Raw genomic sequence first — 16,352 nt, forward strand, 5'->3', positions numbered from 1 at the left:
TATATAGTGAGTCAGATTTTCTTCAGTAAGTGCTGTTCTAAAATGTGTCCAAAGGTGGTAAAAGTATTGCACAAAAGTATTAAGCATCTATTTTTTTTTGCCTCAGACTGGTTCTTCACTCTCCACTACTTATTATATCCACGTTTATATGAACTCTGTTTCCATTACTGGTGTTGCTATACACCTGAATATATTAGACCTGTGTAAATGCATCATGACTTAAAAATTCATTTAAAAACTGACAAGTGGTACGATGGTCCCCCCTTATACAGTATGTGAGTCTTGTTTTGTCTGATCTTTTGTTTTGTTAAAGCTGCTTTGTGACAAAATCAGTCGTAAAAATTGCATCTCAAAAAATTAAACTAACATTGAAAAGTTACTTTATTTCAGTAATTCAATTGAAAATGTGAAACTCATATATTACATATATGTAATTACACACAGAGTGATCTATTGTAAGCGTTTATTTCTTTTATTGTTGATGATTATGGCTTACAGCCAATTAAAAAAAAATCAATATTATATAAGACCAATTGGTACTTTTGGCAGTGTGGGCAGTGTGCCAAGTCCTGCTGGAAAATGAAACCAGCATCTCTATAAATGTTGTCAGTAGCAGAGGGAAGCATGAAGTGCTGTAAGATTATGGGGGAAAACAAAACTGCACTGATTTTAGACTTGATAATAAAACACAGTGGATCAACAGCAGCAGATGACAGACATGACTCTCCAAACAAACCATCACTGATCATCAGTAAATTTTACATTTCATTTATAAATTGAGGGAGCAGAGTCTGGAGGAAGAGTGGAGAGACACACAGTCCAAACTGCTCGAGGTCTAGTGTGAAGTTTCCACCAATCAGTGATGAAATAACACAAATAAGTATGAATGTCCCGAAAAGTAGACAACTCAATCAAATGTCAAGTTTCCATGTAAACTGGTAAACAACGGAAATATTTTTTAAACTTTAATTTGTTTAAAGACATCAGGGGTCATCACTGTGGCTTCTGAAGGGCTAATTTCCAGCAGATTTGAGCTCCACCCACTACTCAATCTCTTCTGATTCATCAGATACTAATCACTGCTTCCAGGAGAGATTGGTAGCTTTTCAAAGAGTATAATGTATAATAGAAAGTATACACAGATGGAATGGGCTGAGCAGTTCCATCCAAGTCTTATATCACCAAGCGCTGCTGAGTCATTCTTCTGAACCTGACCTTCAGTGGAAATTTAAACAATGACTAGGCATCTAATTATCATGATACTGTATAGTCACAGTGTACAGTGTGAAAAGTATTTACATTACATACCTTGAGTGGGTTCAAAGTACAATATCAGCACATACTGTATATTTGCTCCAGCTTAAAAGATGTGAAAACTAAATGATTAGATTGTTTACCCTGCATATATGCATCCCGTGCATAGTTACAAAACAGATATAACTGTACTTAAAAGACAGGTTAATTTATTTCATGCATTTATAAACAATAATGATGGACAATGTTCTTCTTAAGAGAAGCTGTGCTTAAAACAGGCATTACGTAATAACCATTAAAACTAAAGGGTGTACATTTATAATGATTTACCTTACTCTAACAAACCCAGTTCACAGAGAAAAAAATATATATAAAAAAAATAGCCAGAAATGGTTAGAAATGGTTCAGTATGGCAATTTACACAGGATATTAGGCATTGTACAATATGTGAAAATGAACATAAGAAAGAAAAAAAAGGCAAAAGCAGCTTTTGGCATTAGAAAGTCAATTTATTGCATGGTTTTATTGGTAAAAGCAGAAAAAGAACATACATTTATATGGCCTTTAGCCGACTCTGACAGTCTGATATGTGTTGAGTTGTTTTACATTAATATGGCTATTTCAGTAACACTGCTGCAACAAATATCTCAAAATCAGGCATAAATTCAGCACCATATTCAGTGACTGTCACAAACAAACACTCTGTGTCACACATCAATCACACGGAGAGACACACCACAGGAACGACGTAAAGGCCTCCGTCTTCAGTTTGAACAGACAGTTAATACAAGTAAAGAAGGTGCTCAGTGCAATTCATGAAATGGTGTGTGCACAAATTACAAATTACATTTCCTATGTATAATCCACATTTCAATCAATTCAGATTTATTGATATAATATTCAACTTATAAATGCTTTCTGTGCTGAAACTGAATTTTAACTCTTACAAATATGTGAGAGTTCAGTTTCCAGAAAATTCCAAATGCATTCCAATGTAGGTGTAAAAAACACAAATCATTTAGAATACAAAATCAAAATAGCAGGTCCTGCAATTATACATTATTTATTATTATAGATTTTCATCTGATCTGCCGGTCTCAATTTAATAGCTAATTTTTAAACAGCAGCACAATCTGTTCTGTAGGAAAGGCATTAATTTAAATAAACTAATAAAAAAAAAAAAAGAAAACAAACAAATAAACCAACATGCTTATAAATAAAGAACCAACCAGCCTCTAATGAGACCAAAGGCCCACTGAAGTGCACTGACTCAAAATCTATTATTATCATTATTATATATTTTTTTTATTATTATTACTATAATTTTGTAAAAAAAAAAAAAAATCATGGAGAAAAAAAAAAAAATCTAGACTGCTTCCAGAAACAGAGAATATTAAAGTAAAGTGTAGATTCTTCACTGTTTCAGGAAAAAAGCCAGAAAATAAATAAACTAATTCTTTGGATTAAATAAAACAGATTTGGAAGTTTTTCAATGAGAGCTAATTTAAAAGTTGTACACTTTATTTACCAATTAAAACATACAACCAATTAAATACTAGACTGGTTTTACAGGTTTGTGCCAGATGATCCGTTTATATCAGAACGCTCATAAACTTTCTTCCTATTAATGAACACAGTTACAGTTACAGTATGTGTTTAGGATTTGGAGTAGACCTGAATATTCATTTTAACGGAACAGTCTGCAGTTGGGCAGAGAAAAATAACACACATCCCACAGTGAAACAGCTAAAGAACAGCTGCTGCCAACAATGAACAGCTGATGAACAGCTGATGGACAGTGCAAATCGGTTTAACTGCCGGGAAGAGTAGAAATGACGGATAATCACAAACATGTAAGAGCCACAAAACCTATGCATAACTGTTTAAAACCTGAGCCCTTTTAAAGACTTTTTTTTCTTTTAACAGCTGCTACAATAGAGATGCCAATTTTAAATATTTTATTCGACGGCTTAACATTGTGCCTTATCAGTGGAAAAAAAACAAAAAAAAAAAACTTTTAACTTTGCATTCATGCCGCACACACACACACCACTTCACAGCACACACACATTCTAGAACCTGTGTTTCATACATGAGGTGACTGTTCTTATTCTCATCCTCTACTTTAATGATACAGAAGGATATGCTGGTTATACTCTGCAGCATTTGTGTAATTAATCACTGATCTGGAACGGATGTTTAAAAATATAAAAATATATATCATAAAGCACACACAGTCCAAACGCAGTCTTGCATACACCTTAACATAACAGACGGCTTTCAGGTAGAGTCGTTTTCAAAGCAAAATACGCAGAAATGTAGAAAAAAATTCTAGGAAAAGCATTTCATACTTCAGTGCAATGAAAAGAGCAAAATGAGCAAAATCTGTCATAATGGAAAACATATATGAGAGAATGAGAAACACTGCGTAGTATTTATAACTGACAATGTATTAAATAAAAAAAAAGTTATTAAACATTGAAGTTTAGAGTTAGACGGGAAGCTTTACTTTCAAAGTAAATAAAGTTTTAAGTTGATTTAAGTCGATGCACAGTTTGCCACTACTAGTTTAAAGTGGGTGTATTTTTGGAATTTCCCATACATATGGACCATAAAATATAAGCAATTTTCATGATGAAAAACTAACAATCAGATTCCCATTAGAATGAGCTTTGTAGATACAGTAAATGGCAACCTATTATAAATATGCATCATCCTTTAAAGAGACTTTAAAGTAAGTGTTTACTGAAAAATGTGGATATGGGGCATGGGATGTTTCCTAAATGATTTATTAAATGTTACTGCTAAAACAAAATCACAGATCAGCCCAGTAGGGGGAGTCCATGTAAAGTTATGGGAGTAAAAAAAAAAAAACACTGAGTTGAGCAAATTGCACCAAATAAGGCATGTATCCGAATAGCAATTTAACATTTACAATCCCAATTTTTTTAATACTTTTTTTTTACACCAGGAAGTAATTATCATTATTACACATATATCAATTATGAAAAATGTGATAAATGCAGTTTAAACACACAATACGCATTAAATAATCTGAACAGCACTGAATCAATGAATATAACGGTTTGAAAAATGTGAAAAATACTAAACTGAAAAGCTTTAGAGGTATGTTTGATAGCAGTTTAACTGTAAAAGGCAGAATACACTGTAATGCCCCTTTATACTCTACGTAATAAACATGGATGCTGCAGTATTTACTTCAATATAGTAAATGCTATAACAATACACTGTTCTATAGTTATAATTTATAGACTCCCAAGTTTGGCAATATTCTGTAATACATTAATTAATTGTGCAAAAGAGTACAATAACAGGCCCATTTTAGCAGACCTTTTATATCTAATCTGAGTAAAGCAATTAAAAACTCAAAAAATAATGTGTAAAATGAACAATCATTATCATGCAAAAGAGAAAAAGAGAGAGACCAAATAAAATGAACAATGCTCTACAGAAAGGATTAACACAAAATTAACAGGGCCAACATAAAAAAAAGTAAAAAAAATGTGTATTAAACCAATATTTTCTCTCCTCTCCTTTTTTTGTTTTACAAAGATAATTTTTCTTTCCATATAAGCTTAGGGAATGAGATCCCATCTACTACACATCAAATTAGGAGTGTGAGACCCAATAAGATATGGGTGATGAGTCAAGAGACAAAGGGGATAAAGAAAATGTTGTTTTTTATCCCCTCTAGCAAACACACCTTACAGGTACAGAGCTATTTGGCCACTTTTAATTGTTTTAAACAAACTCTCAAGAGATGATGAGAGATAACAGTTGGGTGGAACCTGATGAAATCATCTGAACAGTAAAAAAGGTCTCTCTACACTGATATAAGCTGGCAGGAGGTCAGTGATCTGCTTTATCTTACGGCTTTATACTGACCCACAACCATCCCAAAAGAGTCCCACAGACCCAGGTCCTGACGTACAGTTTTCTACCTGGTTCTGTTAACAGCATTGGCAAAGTGAGGCCACTCAGCAGCAGCAGTGAAGGCAGCGTCTTCGTGAGGCTGAGCGGTGAAATTCGACCCTCTCCTGGAAACCTGCACTTCTTTTCAGGCTCATCAGACTCATAGAAAGTGGTGAGCAGCCTATCAAAGGAGGGGGAGAAAAAAATGTCTACTTAAAATCATGGTGCAATTTTTTTTAAGCATTTCTATGCAAATGTTACACAACATTTTCCATTACTGTTACTCAGAAATCAGAAAATTATTCTAGTATTAGGTGCAGATCAACATACACCGACATGCCAGAATGATCACAACTGCCACTGCCGTTTCAATGCATTTGGAAGCCCCAAGCTAAATCTTAAGGATTTAAAGAGATTTTATTGTTATTCGCATCACATGTGATACATGAGGTGGAACGAAATTGTGATCTCATGATCCACTTTACACCCATAGATATATAGATAGAATAAGAACAAAATAAAATAATACAATAAAAATAGAATATACAAAATAGATAAAGATAAATACCCCAAAAAACTAAATAAATAAATAGAGAGAGTAGACAGGTTGCAGCAAAATGAAATCCTGAGTGCAAGTTTGCTATAGCAGCATGATAATAGAATTAGAGCAGTAAAAGATAAAATGTCTCAGTGCCGTTTAAATCTGGAACACATCAGCATTTTTGCCTTATCCTGTTAACATAACATCATATTACAGCGTGTTGCCATACTATCTATCAGCCTATTTGGATAAAATATATATATATATAATATATGGGTAATTTATATATTAAATGACTCATATATTTTTTTTAGCTAGCCTACCTGCTGCTAAATTACACCATTGGTCCACGAAGGCATAATTTATACAGTATAAATGATTACAAAATTAATCACCGCTTTCTTGTATTCTCTTTTCTTCCTCTTTATGATTGTTGAAGGTTCATATTTTGCCGGCTGCAGGAATGACGAACCTGACTGGCTACTGCATGAAAATGAGTGAGGTCTGATAATGAGTGCTGCTCATTATCATAATTTACATAATCCCCAACCTAACATTTCTCACGCTACAGTATGGAGCTTCACCTGTGTACTAATTATATATATATATATAAATGGCGGTTCCCTACAGAAGGCATTACCATTCAAAGTGAACACGGCAGGTGGTGGTAATGATTGTGATCAGATTCATGGTGCAGATTAAATGCAGTAGATTCCACAAGCATGTCCAATACAAGATACTAGTCCCATGACTTTTGGCATGTCAGTGTGTTAACAGGTAAAGCTGCTGAGAGAATAGAGAACACTCACTTGTCCTTGATCTCAAATCTCTCATGCAGCCACCTGCGGAAAAAGACAGACTCCTGAGGAATCTCCCTCATGTCCACACGTTCGAAGTAGATGTGTACCCTGGGGCATTCTTTACAGAGGAACTCTATTAAAGAGAAATATGTATTAGACATTAGAGAAGAAAGTACATATTAAAATAAAGTATGAATAAAGCGTTTTTTTTTTCTTCCTCTTTCAAAATCTGTCAAATTACAAAAATAAACAGTATTTGCAGTAAATTGTGTGTTAGTCTATGCAGAGTGTTGTCTGTAGATTATTTAAAGTTCATAAATTACATGTAACATGACTAGAGGGGTTAATCAACACATTTACAAACATGACAATTTTCTAAAATGAGTAATATATTAAAAATTTGCCCGGATGTACAGACAAACAAATCATGGAACCTGACTCACACTTATGCAATGCACCTAACGCACTTCTCCAGTAACGTGTGAGGAACGTAGTCATAATATCAATACAACTACTGAGATGCCATTGCTGTTTATTCCTGTGAAAAACAGGATGTTTTTCACTTGGCAAGAGGTGGCTTTCATGTTTTTTGTCAGCACCAAAGCGCTGGAAACTAGCACGTCATAACACACTGTTTACAGGAAGTAACAGGAAATCCATATTTATGTATTCTAGTAACCTGGATGGAATTAGAATTGACAAACTGTAATGCATTCCTCACTGATGCACTGATTGAAAAATTAGGAAAAGAGATAAAAATAGCTAAAAACAACACACAACAAAAAAAAACAGAACGGATGGAAGATGTCATGATTGCATCCAAAAAATGAAGACTTCATATCTGAGCCCAGAAACACATTTATACCTTTTATTTTTATTTATTTATTTTTTTAAAGCACTGTCACCTATAAGTGTATTAGAATATGCAAATAAAAACAGCATATTTTAGAAATTAACCTCTTTATTTAAACGATGCCACAAACATACAAAAATAAAATGGTTATTAAATTAGTACTTTAATATCATTATAATATCAAAAACAGGAATGTGCATAGGGTGTTTTTTTTTTTTTTTTTTTTTTACACATTGTTAGGGGTGTGACGAGACACTAATATCACGAGACTAGACGAGACACGATACTGGGTTCACGAGAACGAGACGAGATTTAAAAATAAAATTTTAAAGAAAACGTCAAAAATGAAAAATGGCTTGAAAACCAGAGTTTCATTTGACCAAAATCATAAAACGCAAACTTAACAGACTGGTTTCTCTCACATATTGATTCTATAAGAAATAGAAAAAAGAATAAAAATAAATAAATAAATAAATAAAACTAGTATATTGCAAACAATAAGTGCAAACCACAACCAGTCATATTAAGACTATGGTTTGTGCTTTTTTTCTTGTGCCACGAGATCTCGTCACACTCCTACACATTGTATATACAGTATTTTACCCATTCAGTTTCGGTTTCACACCCCCAGTTTAGTGATGGACTAAGTTAAACTTAACTGCATTCTATCATCATCATCATCATCAGCTACGGAGTCTCTCTATGCTTCATATTAATAATCAGTTTGTAGAATGTTAGTGATTGGCACGGTTGTGTGCATTCCATGCAAAGTATTGAAAATAAGCACATTCGTTTTTTTGGTCAAGAAGACATTTCAGACTTTTTGGTATCAAATTTTGATATCCAGTTCTAGTCTGGGCCAAACAAAGCAGTTGTGAAAGATTTTTTTAATTTTTAGGTGCTTGATCCATGTACCTTAATAATTTTTTGAGGTTATTTAGAGGTAGTGGATGTAAAAATCTGCCTGTGCAACAAACCTTTAATTATTAATGTAAAAAAAAAGATTGCACAATGATACCTGGCATTGAAGGGGCAGTGCGTCTTTGGCCGCCTGCTGTAAGCGTGCCCTCGTATGCTACAGTGACGTCGTAAACTGCATCCAGATGCTCCTTCATGCTCTGTATGGCTACATACGATGCTTTCATTCTTGGCGTCAGGATGTGTTTCAGTACAGCAAAGCCTAATAAAGACACACAGTGCGCCAAACAGAGGCAGAAACAAAAACTTTATGGAGGCAGCTTTAACATTAAACACTATTAGCTGTCAGAAAAAAGAAAAATAACAAATCACAAGCAAGACACTTAAAATACAATGACAGTAACTATAGAACACTTACTGGCACATGAATATCTAAAAGAAGGGCAATAAATAGAGAACAGTGACCTGTGTAACACAGTTCAGCATGACTGACGGCTCTTTATAACAGTAATTATTGATTGGTCCTGCAACAACATCTGCCTCTATTTTAGAGATCCATAAAAGTGATTATGCCTTTTAGTTTTGAGGTGATGTTCATTGATGCAATAGTAGTTGGAAACCATCCAAGCACCAGAGGATTTTGATCCAAGGGCATTTTTATTTGACTATTATATCCTGTTGCCAGATCCAAAGCTCTTTAAAGCCTTTGTGGCTCTTTGGGGTCCTCGGAAACATAGTTGTAGATGCACATGGACAATGGTAAGGTGTAAAATACCTCACAATTAAAATTTAATTAATTAAAACAATTAAATATCAGCAGTTTTACTGAAGTAAAGTAAAGTCAGGCCATCCTAGCAAGCACTTCTAGAACAATGTGCTTTGGACAGTTGAATCCAAAAAACATTTCTAATACTGATTGATTTATTGATCGATGGGTTAATTAACATTTCTGAATATTGTGAAATATATTATACCCTGAAATATCATGTCATATCACCCACCTCTAATTATCACATCAGGCTACTACTTTTTTACTGTTTTTAGCAAAAGAAAAAATATTACATTAGATTATATCTGTCCAGTATCAGTTATTTTACTTTAATCCTGGATATATGGAGATATTCAGAGTGCATTATTAGTATCATGACATTCTGGACCATTGACTTCTGTTACAAATCTGATCAAATTCAAAACTGTATTTTTAATATCTCAGTTAGGTGGGTGCCATATCATATCATATACAATAATAAACTTATTTTTAACTTTATTTTGTTGCAGTCAAGTAATTTTAAAATATATATTTTTTAAATTCAGTGTTTTGTCATATCACCAAAAAAAATACCATAAAATATTGGGATATTATTTTAGAGCCATATCGCCCACCCCTGCTGCTAAAACACAGTTAAAGGGAAAAGTTGTGTTCTTTTCAGCACGGCTCAGACAGTACCTTCTTTCGCAGCAAAAGCTTGACTGTCACTGATGACTCCCTTATATTCAGGGTTGTACCGCGTTCCCTCTGGGAAGATGACAAGATACATCTGTAGAGAAAGCAGAGGAACACAGAACAAAGTATTTACTACTGTTAGGCAGTTAGGGTATTTATGTGTCTGCAGAAACCGTGGGAGATAGCGACTTTATTTAGGCGTAAATCAAAGACTTCAAAGAATTAAAGGCATAGCTTGGAAATGTCAAACATCGCAGCCATAGAAGGACCATGCAGCTTAAAGAGATCGAAATAAAGAGCTTTACTGCAGCTCGCAGAGTGACAGAAGAGTCTTATGAGCCAGCTGGAAGGCTTAAGTAGTGTCATGGGAAAAAGTCATTTGGCAATAAATCCCCTTATTTCATATAGACTGTAAGATGTGCAGAGGAAGCATTTTAAATATCTGAAAAAGGGGCTCACCCTTTTCACCCAATAAAGCAACCTTAAGGGCCAACAAATCCCAAAATAAATCAACTGTGTGAGTTTTTATAGCGCTAGAGATTTCCTTCAAAATAAGCATTTTGTGTGAACAGTGTAGAATATAACTTTCAAATTATTGTAAGTTTACCAGTCTATCTTTTTAGCTTTAGCTTTAGTTTATCTTTAGCTTAATGGCAGTTTTTTATTTGGAAAAGCCGTATAAAACGCTGCATACTTACAGGTGTTCCTAATTTAGTCTGAGAGAGGAGTTTCCTTCTCATGGTCTTCTCTTCAAACCTGGCACTTCTCTTGACATACACGCCACCATGCTTTAATCGGGATTTAAAGACATTACATTAATTTTACAGATATTTATATGTTATTATGTTTAAAAGAAAGTGATTTTAACGCAGAGTACAAATTAACACAATTAAAAAAAAACACACAGTACCTGTGAGAAATACCAGCCGTACAGAGGAAGCCATTTCAGACCATCCTTTAAGACGTATCGTACATGTCCAAGTGCACTCTGACGGATGGCTAACATATCAGCGATGATCCAATCCGCTGTTTTAAAAAAAATAATAATAATAATAGTAATAATAATAATTAATTCTCATTTTACTTTCTTTAGCAAATCATGAACACATTTTCTCAAGCTAAATAAATAGATAAAAATAAATAAATAAATAAATGTTCTATATTTGGGTAAGCACAAAACACTCGTCTAGCACTCCACATTGGTTTGCAAAAGTATAAATTAAAGTATATATATATATTTTTCCAAATTTTGTCACCTTACAACCACAAACTTTTTATATTGTACTCTATTGAGATTTAAAATAATAGACCAACACAAAGTAGCACATAAGTGTGAAGTGGAAACGAAAATAATACATGGTTTCAGAATATGAATCAATTAAAAATGTGACGTGCAAAATAAATAAAATCCAGTGCAATTATGTGTAATTTAGTCTCAGTATAAATACAGCTGATCTGTGAAGAACTCTTAGAGTTTCTTAGAGAACACCAGTGAACAAACATCATCATGAAGACCAAGGAACTCACCAGACAGGTCAGAGATAAAGTTGTGGAGAAGATGTAAAAAGCAGGGTTAGGTTATAAAAACATATCCCAAGCTTTGAGCATCCCAAGCAGCACTGTTACACAATCCATCATCCAAAAAGGAAGGAAAAAAGAAGTATTCTACAGCTGTTTTCTACAAACCTACCAAGATACGGCCTTAATTCTCCCAAACCGACAGATTAAGAAAGGAGAGAACTGTTCAGAGAAGCAGCCATGGAAGAGACCCATGGTCACTCTGGAGGAACTGCAAAGATCCACAGATCAGTGTGGTGGAAAAGTAACACTGCTTATTGCCTGAACACATCATCCTCACTGTGAAACATGGTGGTGGCAGCTGAATACGTTTGCACGTCAGACTTTTATTTGATTAACATTTTTTAAGTATAATTTTCGTTCCACTTTACAATAATGAACATGTAGTGCATTCTAAAATGCTTTTCTGCTCATTAGAGTTTATAGTATAGAGTGCTTATCTAAGTTACAGTAGCCTTTCTGTCAACTTGAACCACCTTTCTTAATCTAAGTTTTCACTGTGTATTTTTTCTTTATTATTTAGAAGAAACTCTAGAGACTGTTGTGCTGAAATCCCTGTTAATCAGCAGTTTTAGAAGTACTCAACCTAACCCTCTGCAGCAATATTGCATTGCAAAAAAACACCCCTTATTCTGAGTATTAACAGTATCTCTATAATTGAATGCACTGCAGCCACAATACTGGCTGGTGAGATAACTGCATAAATGAGAAAATGCACAAGTCTTCCTTGGAAATCACTCATTGTATAAAACAAAACTTATCTTTATATTTATATATATATATGAGATTGCACCCAGACTCACCTGTGGACTGATGGTTGGAAAGATAGACGACATTCTCCTTTTTCTTTGGTATGTCTCCATAAATGATAATCTGAGCAACAAATAAGAAACACTTTGTTAGAAAATAAAAAATCTACTATCAGACTATCCTAAGGCGACCAGGTACTATAACACAGTGCTAATAGTGATGTTCATAAATGTTATTGTTCTCAAAGTATTCCAAGTATTTTATGTGAACTGTTCATGCCTATGTACACTGTCAAGCAGCTTGTTTCTTTTAATTCCATTCTAAGTTCCTAAGCTTGCAGTCCAAAGTCCAGATGCCTGAACATTTTTCATAAGGCTTTCTGTTTTTTCTGTTAGTGTTTAGTATGTTAAAACAAACAGAATGCATATACCTGAATGTCACATATACTGACGCACAAAAGAGTCTGTCATCGCCTCACACCCACTCCTCTGGTTTGTGAACACGCCCTCGCTGCACCTTATCAAGCAAGTAATTTATTGGAGCACCATATCACTGCCTTTCAGTGACAGAAGGTATTTAGCAACAATAGTCTTGTCAGGCGTGCAGAATACTGAACAAACACCTTTTCAAGTGTGCAAGACTAATACAGATTCATTGTACTTGCTCTGCAGGTCAGCCAGGATAGTCGACATTGCAGCCAGGCAGGCACATTTTGCAACAGTGGGAGTGTGCTAATGAACCGTAGTGTGCTTAAGTAAGGGAAAATGTAAATCAAAGTGGGACTGGGGATTCTTCATAATGCGCAAATTAGGTCTGTGTTAGCCTTTCCAAAGAGGACTGTCCTTAGTCAGGATGTGTGCATGCTAAAGCTTAGTTACTTAATGCAGACTGACCTTTCACAAATGAGGCTCTAGAGAAATTAATAGAGTGACTTATGCATCACAGGCCCTTTAAAAGCTGTGTATTGTTCCACTATTGATGCTGAACATCCTGAAAGCATAATCACTTTCACAGACTTAAAAACAATATTTAACATTAAGTATTTCATGGAACCCAAACACTAAACTGTTAGCAGTCCAGGGCCAATATTGCACAACTCTTATATAGATTTTTTTTTTTACTGATAACCTACTGATCTTTGCAATACTGTGTTGGCCTCACAGTCTTACACTGTGCAACACAAGTGTAAGAGTTTTTCCAGTTGTGGTCCACAGTAATTAGAAAATCATTAACCAATTTTAAGTTCAGATCAGAGCTAAACATAGTTCAGTCCAACTGAAATATTCAATGCAACATGAAGAAATTGCAATCATTTATTAATTCATTATTAAACAACTTATCAGTGCCTCAAATAAACATGTTAAACGTTTTCATTCTGTATATACTGTGTGCTGAAAATGAGTTGCTCTAATGGGAAACTGACTGATGCCACTTTTTATTTACTAGCAACAGGTGCATCTAAAAAAAAACTAGGATATCATTAAAAATAAAGTTATTTATTTCAATAATTTAGTTCGAAATGTCAAACTTATAGTGAACTACTAGCTACTTCACATCTAAACCTATGCCATCAAACCAAGCTGAACTGCACCAGGAGCTAAAAGACATAAGGTTATCCAAAAGCAGTGTGTAAGACAGGTGCAGGAGAACATGATGCCTAGATGCATGAAAACTGTGATTAAAACCCAACCAGGATTATTCCACCAAATATTGATTTCAGAGCTCTTAAAACTTTATGAATATGAACTTTTTGTTTTCTTTGCATTATTTGTGGTCTGAAAGCTCTGCATCTTTATTGTTGTTTCAGCCATTTCTCATGTTCTGCAAATAAATGCTCTAAATGAGTATGAATATTTATATTTGGAATTTGGGAGAAATGTTACTCAAACATGTACCTATAAATAGCAAAATCAGACGAAACACCACTTATATAAAGTTATAACAAGGTGACTGTAACTGGCAAAGTCAACCCAGGATGTAGGACCAACTTCCTGTTTATGAGTTACTCTGATTAACAGCAGCTGCTTTCAAGAGTTTCACTGTATATCTCAGTAACTGTTTAGGTTACTCACCTCGACCCCAGTGTAGTTCTCGAAGAAGAACAGGACCATGCTCTGGTAGACGGTGTAGATGTAATCGTCCACTCTGTGGTAGAGTCTGGTCGGTAGGAGGGAGGACAGGACTCTCCACATGCTCCAGGACAGAAAGTAAGCCGGGGCAGTGCCGAGCATTACCGCGGCTGGAAACCAGTACCGCATCGAGTACGTGTGCACCACCAGGGAGAGCAGCATATTGTTTTTGTACGAAATTCAGAATAAAGAGAAAAATAAAGCGCCTGGAAAATGTAGCTATTAGAGCTGCAGAGTTGCTGAGTGCTGGGAGTTCACGGACGAAGTGCGTTTCAGACTAATGACTGACTGATAGAGTGACTGACAGGCATGGGTGTCTGCAGGCTGGTACTGCAAGTCAGCCAGGAAGGGAGGTAGCTATCTAACCTAGCTAGCTTAGTTAGTTATTTAGCTATGTAGCTACACTTAAGCTAGGTTAGCTAACGAGTTAGCTAATTTCAGCTAACTAGACTTCACTAGCTACTGTTTGTAGACGTTTCTGGTGTTTAAATGTTTAAAAGTTTCCCAAAACACTCAACTCAACACTACACTTAATTAGTTAGTTAACTAACTAGCTAGCTTAGTTAGTTATTTAGCTATGTAGCTACAGTTAAGCTAGGTTAGCTAACTAGTTAGCTAGTTTAGAGTAGAGTAAGAAGAGCTGTGTGTGTGTGTTTTTAGTTAGGTTAACTAAAGTTAAACTAAGCTAACTAGACTTTAGCTAACTAGTTAGCTAGCTTAGAGTAGAGTAAGAAAAGCTGTGTGTGTGTTTAAAAGGGGTGTAAAAGGTCCAGTGTTTATTTGGCCAACTTTAGCTAACTAAACTTTACTGTTTGTCTCAGATTTCTAAATGTTTCTAGTGTTGAGTTCCTTTTGGTTATTCATACATACATGCATACATAATATTGACTAGCAAAACCACTTTAAGACAAGTTCTCCAAAACACTCAGTAAGCGCCTTAACTAGATAGTTAACAATTTAACTAACTGTTTTAAGTAATCAACATGTTAGCTTGTTTTCCTTGGTTAGAATAGTTTATTTAACTACTTAACTAGCTAGAGTTAGCTAACCTAGACTTCACTGAAAGCTACTATTCTTAGCTACAGTTTCTGGACTTTTCTGCTGTTTAATTTCTTCTGGTCATAACTACATACACACATACATACATTAACTAACTAGCAAAATCACTTTAAGACAAGTTTCCCCAAAACACTAGTTAACACTAACACTAGTAGCTTAAGTTAACTTGCTAGGTAGTTAACTTATTAGAGTAGAGAGGGCTGTGTGTGAAAGACCCAGTGTTTATTAAGTTAGTTATCCTAGACTTAACTGTATGTCTTAGTTAATGTTTCTAGAGGTTACTGGTGTTGAGTTTCTCCTGGTTATACATGCATTTATGCATCCATTCACTGACTAGCAAAACCACTTTAAGACAAGTTTCCCAAAACATTCAACACTCAAGTAGTTAACTAGTTAGTTAGGTTAGCTACTTAGAGTAGGGGGGCTGTGTGAAAGGCCCAGTGTTTATTTAGTTAGCTAGCTAGAGTTAGCTAACCTAGATTACACTGCAAGTCTTAGCTGTTTCTGGACTTTTCTGCTGTTTGATTCCTCCTGATCATGACTACAAACATACATCCATTCCCTGACTTGCAAAACCAATTTCAGACAAGTTTTCCAAAACACTCAACACTCAAGTTGTTAGCTAGGTTATTTAACTAGCTAACCTAGCTTACAACTGTTCAACAACAACTTTACAGAAGGGGGTATGTGTGTGTCACCTACGAGCCATTGTTAAGCTGTGCTACACACACCTACACACACACGTACAGGCTGCGGATTAAAGCAGCAGCTAAATAATAACCTAGCCTATCTATCCTGCCTTACTTAAACTTTATTAAGTGAGTCACTGATTGAGTATATGCTGCTCTCCCCCTAAACACTCCTCGTTAACCTGTATTTCAGCAGCCTAGTCCCCTTTAAACCAACAGCCTCGCTCCCTAAACCAACGCTATAAACCTGCACAGCTCGCCTTTAGCAGCCCGAGGCTCCAGCAGCAGCACAACCCCGCCACAGAAGCGCCTAAACCCCCTGAACCTGAGCTCGTCCTCCGTCGCCGCTGCGCCCAACTCACCGCCACACTCGCCTCGCAGACCCCATGTTGCAAGAAGTGACA

The 16,352-nt window shown here is 35.2% G+C and overlaps 1 protein-coding gene across 1 annotated transcript; it reads right to left on the reverse strand.

Moving 5' to 3' along the window:
* Positions 1-1,758: 1,758 nt before the first annotated feature.
* agpat5 (1-acylglycerol-3-phosphate O-acyltransferase 5 (lysophosphatidic acid acyltransferase, epsilon)) lies at positions 1,759-16,352 on the reverse strand. Its single transcript, XM_007238540.4, has 8 exons — positions 14,144-16,352; positions 12,125-12,194; positions 10,654-10,769; positions 10,442-10,531; positions 9,747-9,837; positions 8,400-8,561; positions 6,538-6,661; positions 1,759-5,368 (listed from the first exon to the last, which is right to left on the reverse strand). The coding sequence occupies exons 1-8, from the start codon at positions 14,360-14,362 to the stop codon at positions 5,143-5,145; spliced, it is 1,098 nt and encodes a 365-aa protein (XP_007238602.2). The 5' UTR covers positions 14,363-16,352; the 3' UTR covers positions 1,759-5,142.

This window comes from Astyanax mexicanus, chromosome 7, assembly GCF_023375975.1.
Source record: "Astyanax mexicanus isolate ESR-SI-001 chromosome 7, AstMex3_surface, whole genome shotgun sequence".
NCBI classification, from domain to species: domain Eukaryota; kingdom Metazoa; phylum Chordata; class Actinopteri; order Characiformes; family Acestrorhamphidae; genus Astyanax; species Astyanax mexicanus.

Excerpts from the sequence above, each read along its gene's own strand:
- agpat5 (XM_007238540.4), bottom strand. The coding sequence starts at position 14,362 with ATGCTGCTCTCCCTGGTGGTGCACACGTACTCGATGCGGTACTGGTTT. Across the intron at positions 10,532-10,653 it reads ACGGCTGGTATTTCTCACAG|CATGGTGGCGTGTATGTCAA; the intron begins GTACTGTGTGTT and ends TCCCGATTAAAG. Across the intron at positions 8,562-9,746 it reads AGCTTTTGCTGCGAAAGAAG|GCTTTGCTGTACTGAAACAC; the intron begins GTACTGTCTGAG and ends TGTCTTTATTAG.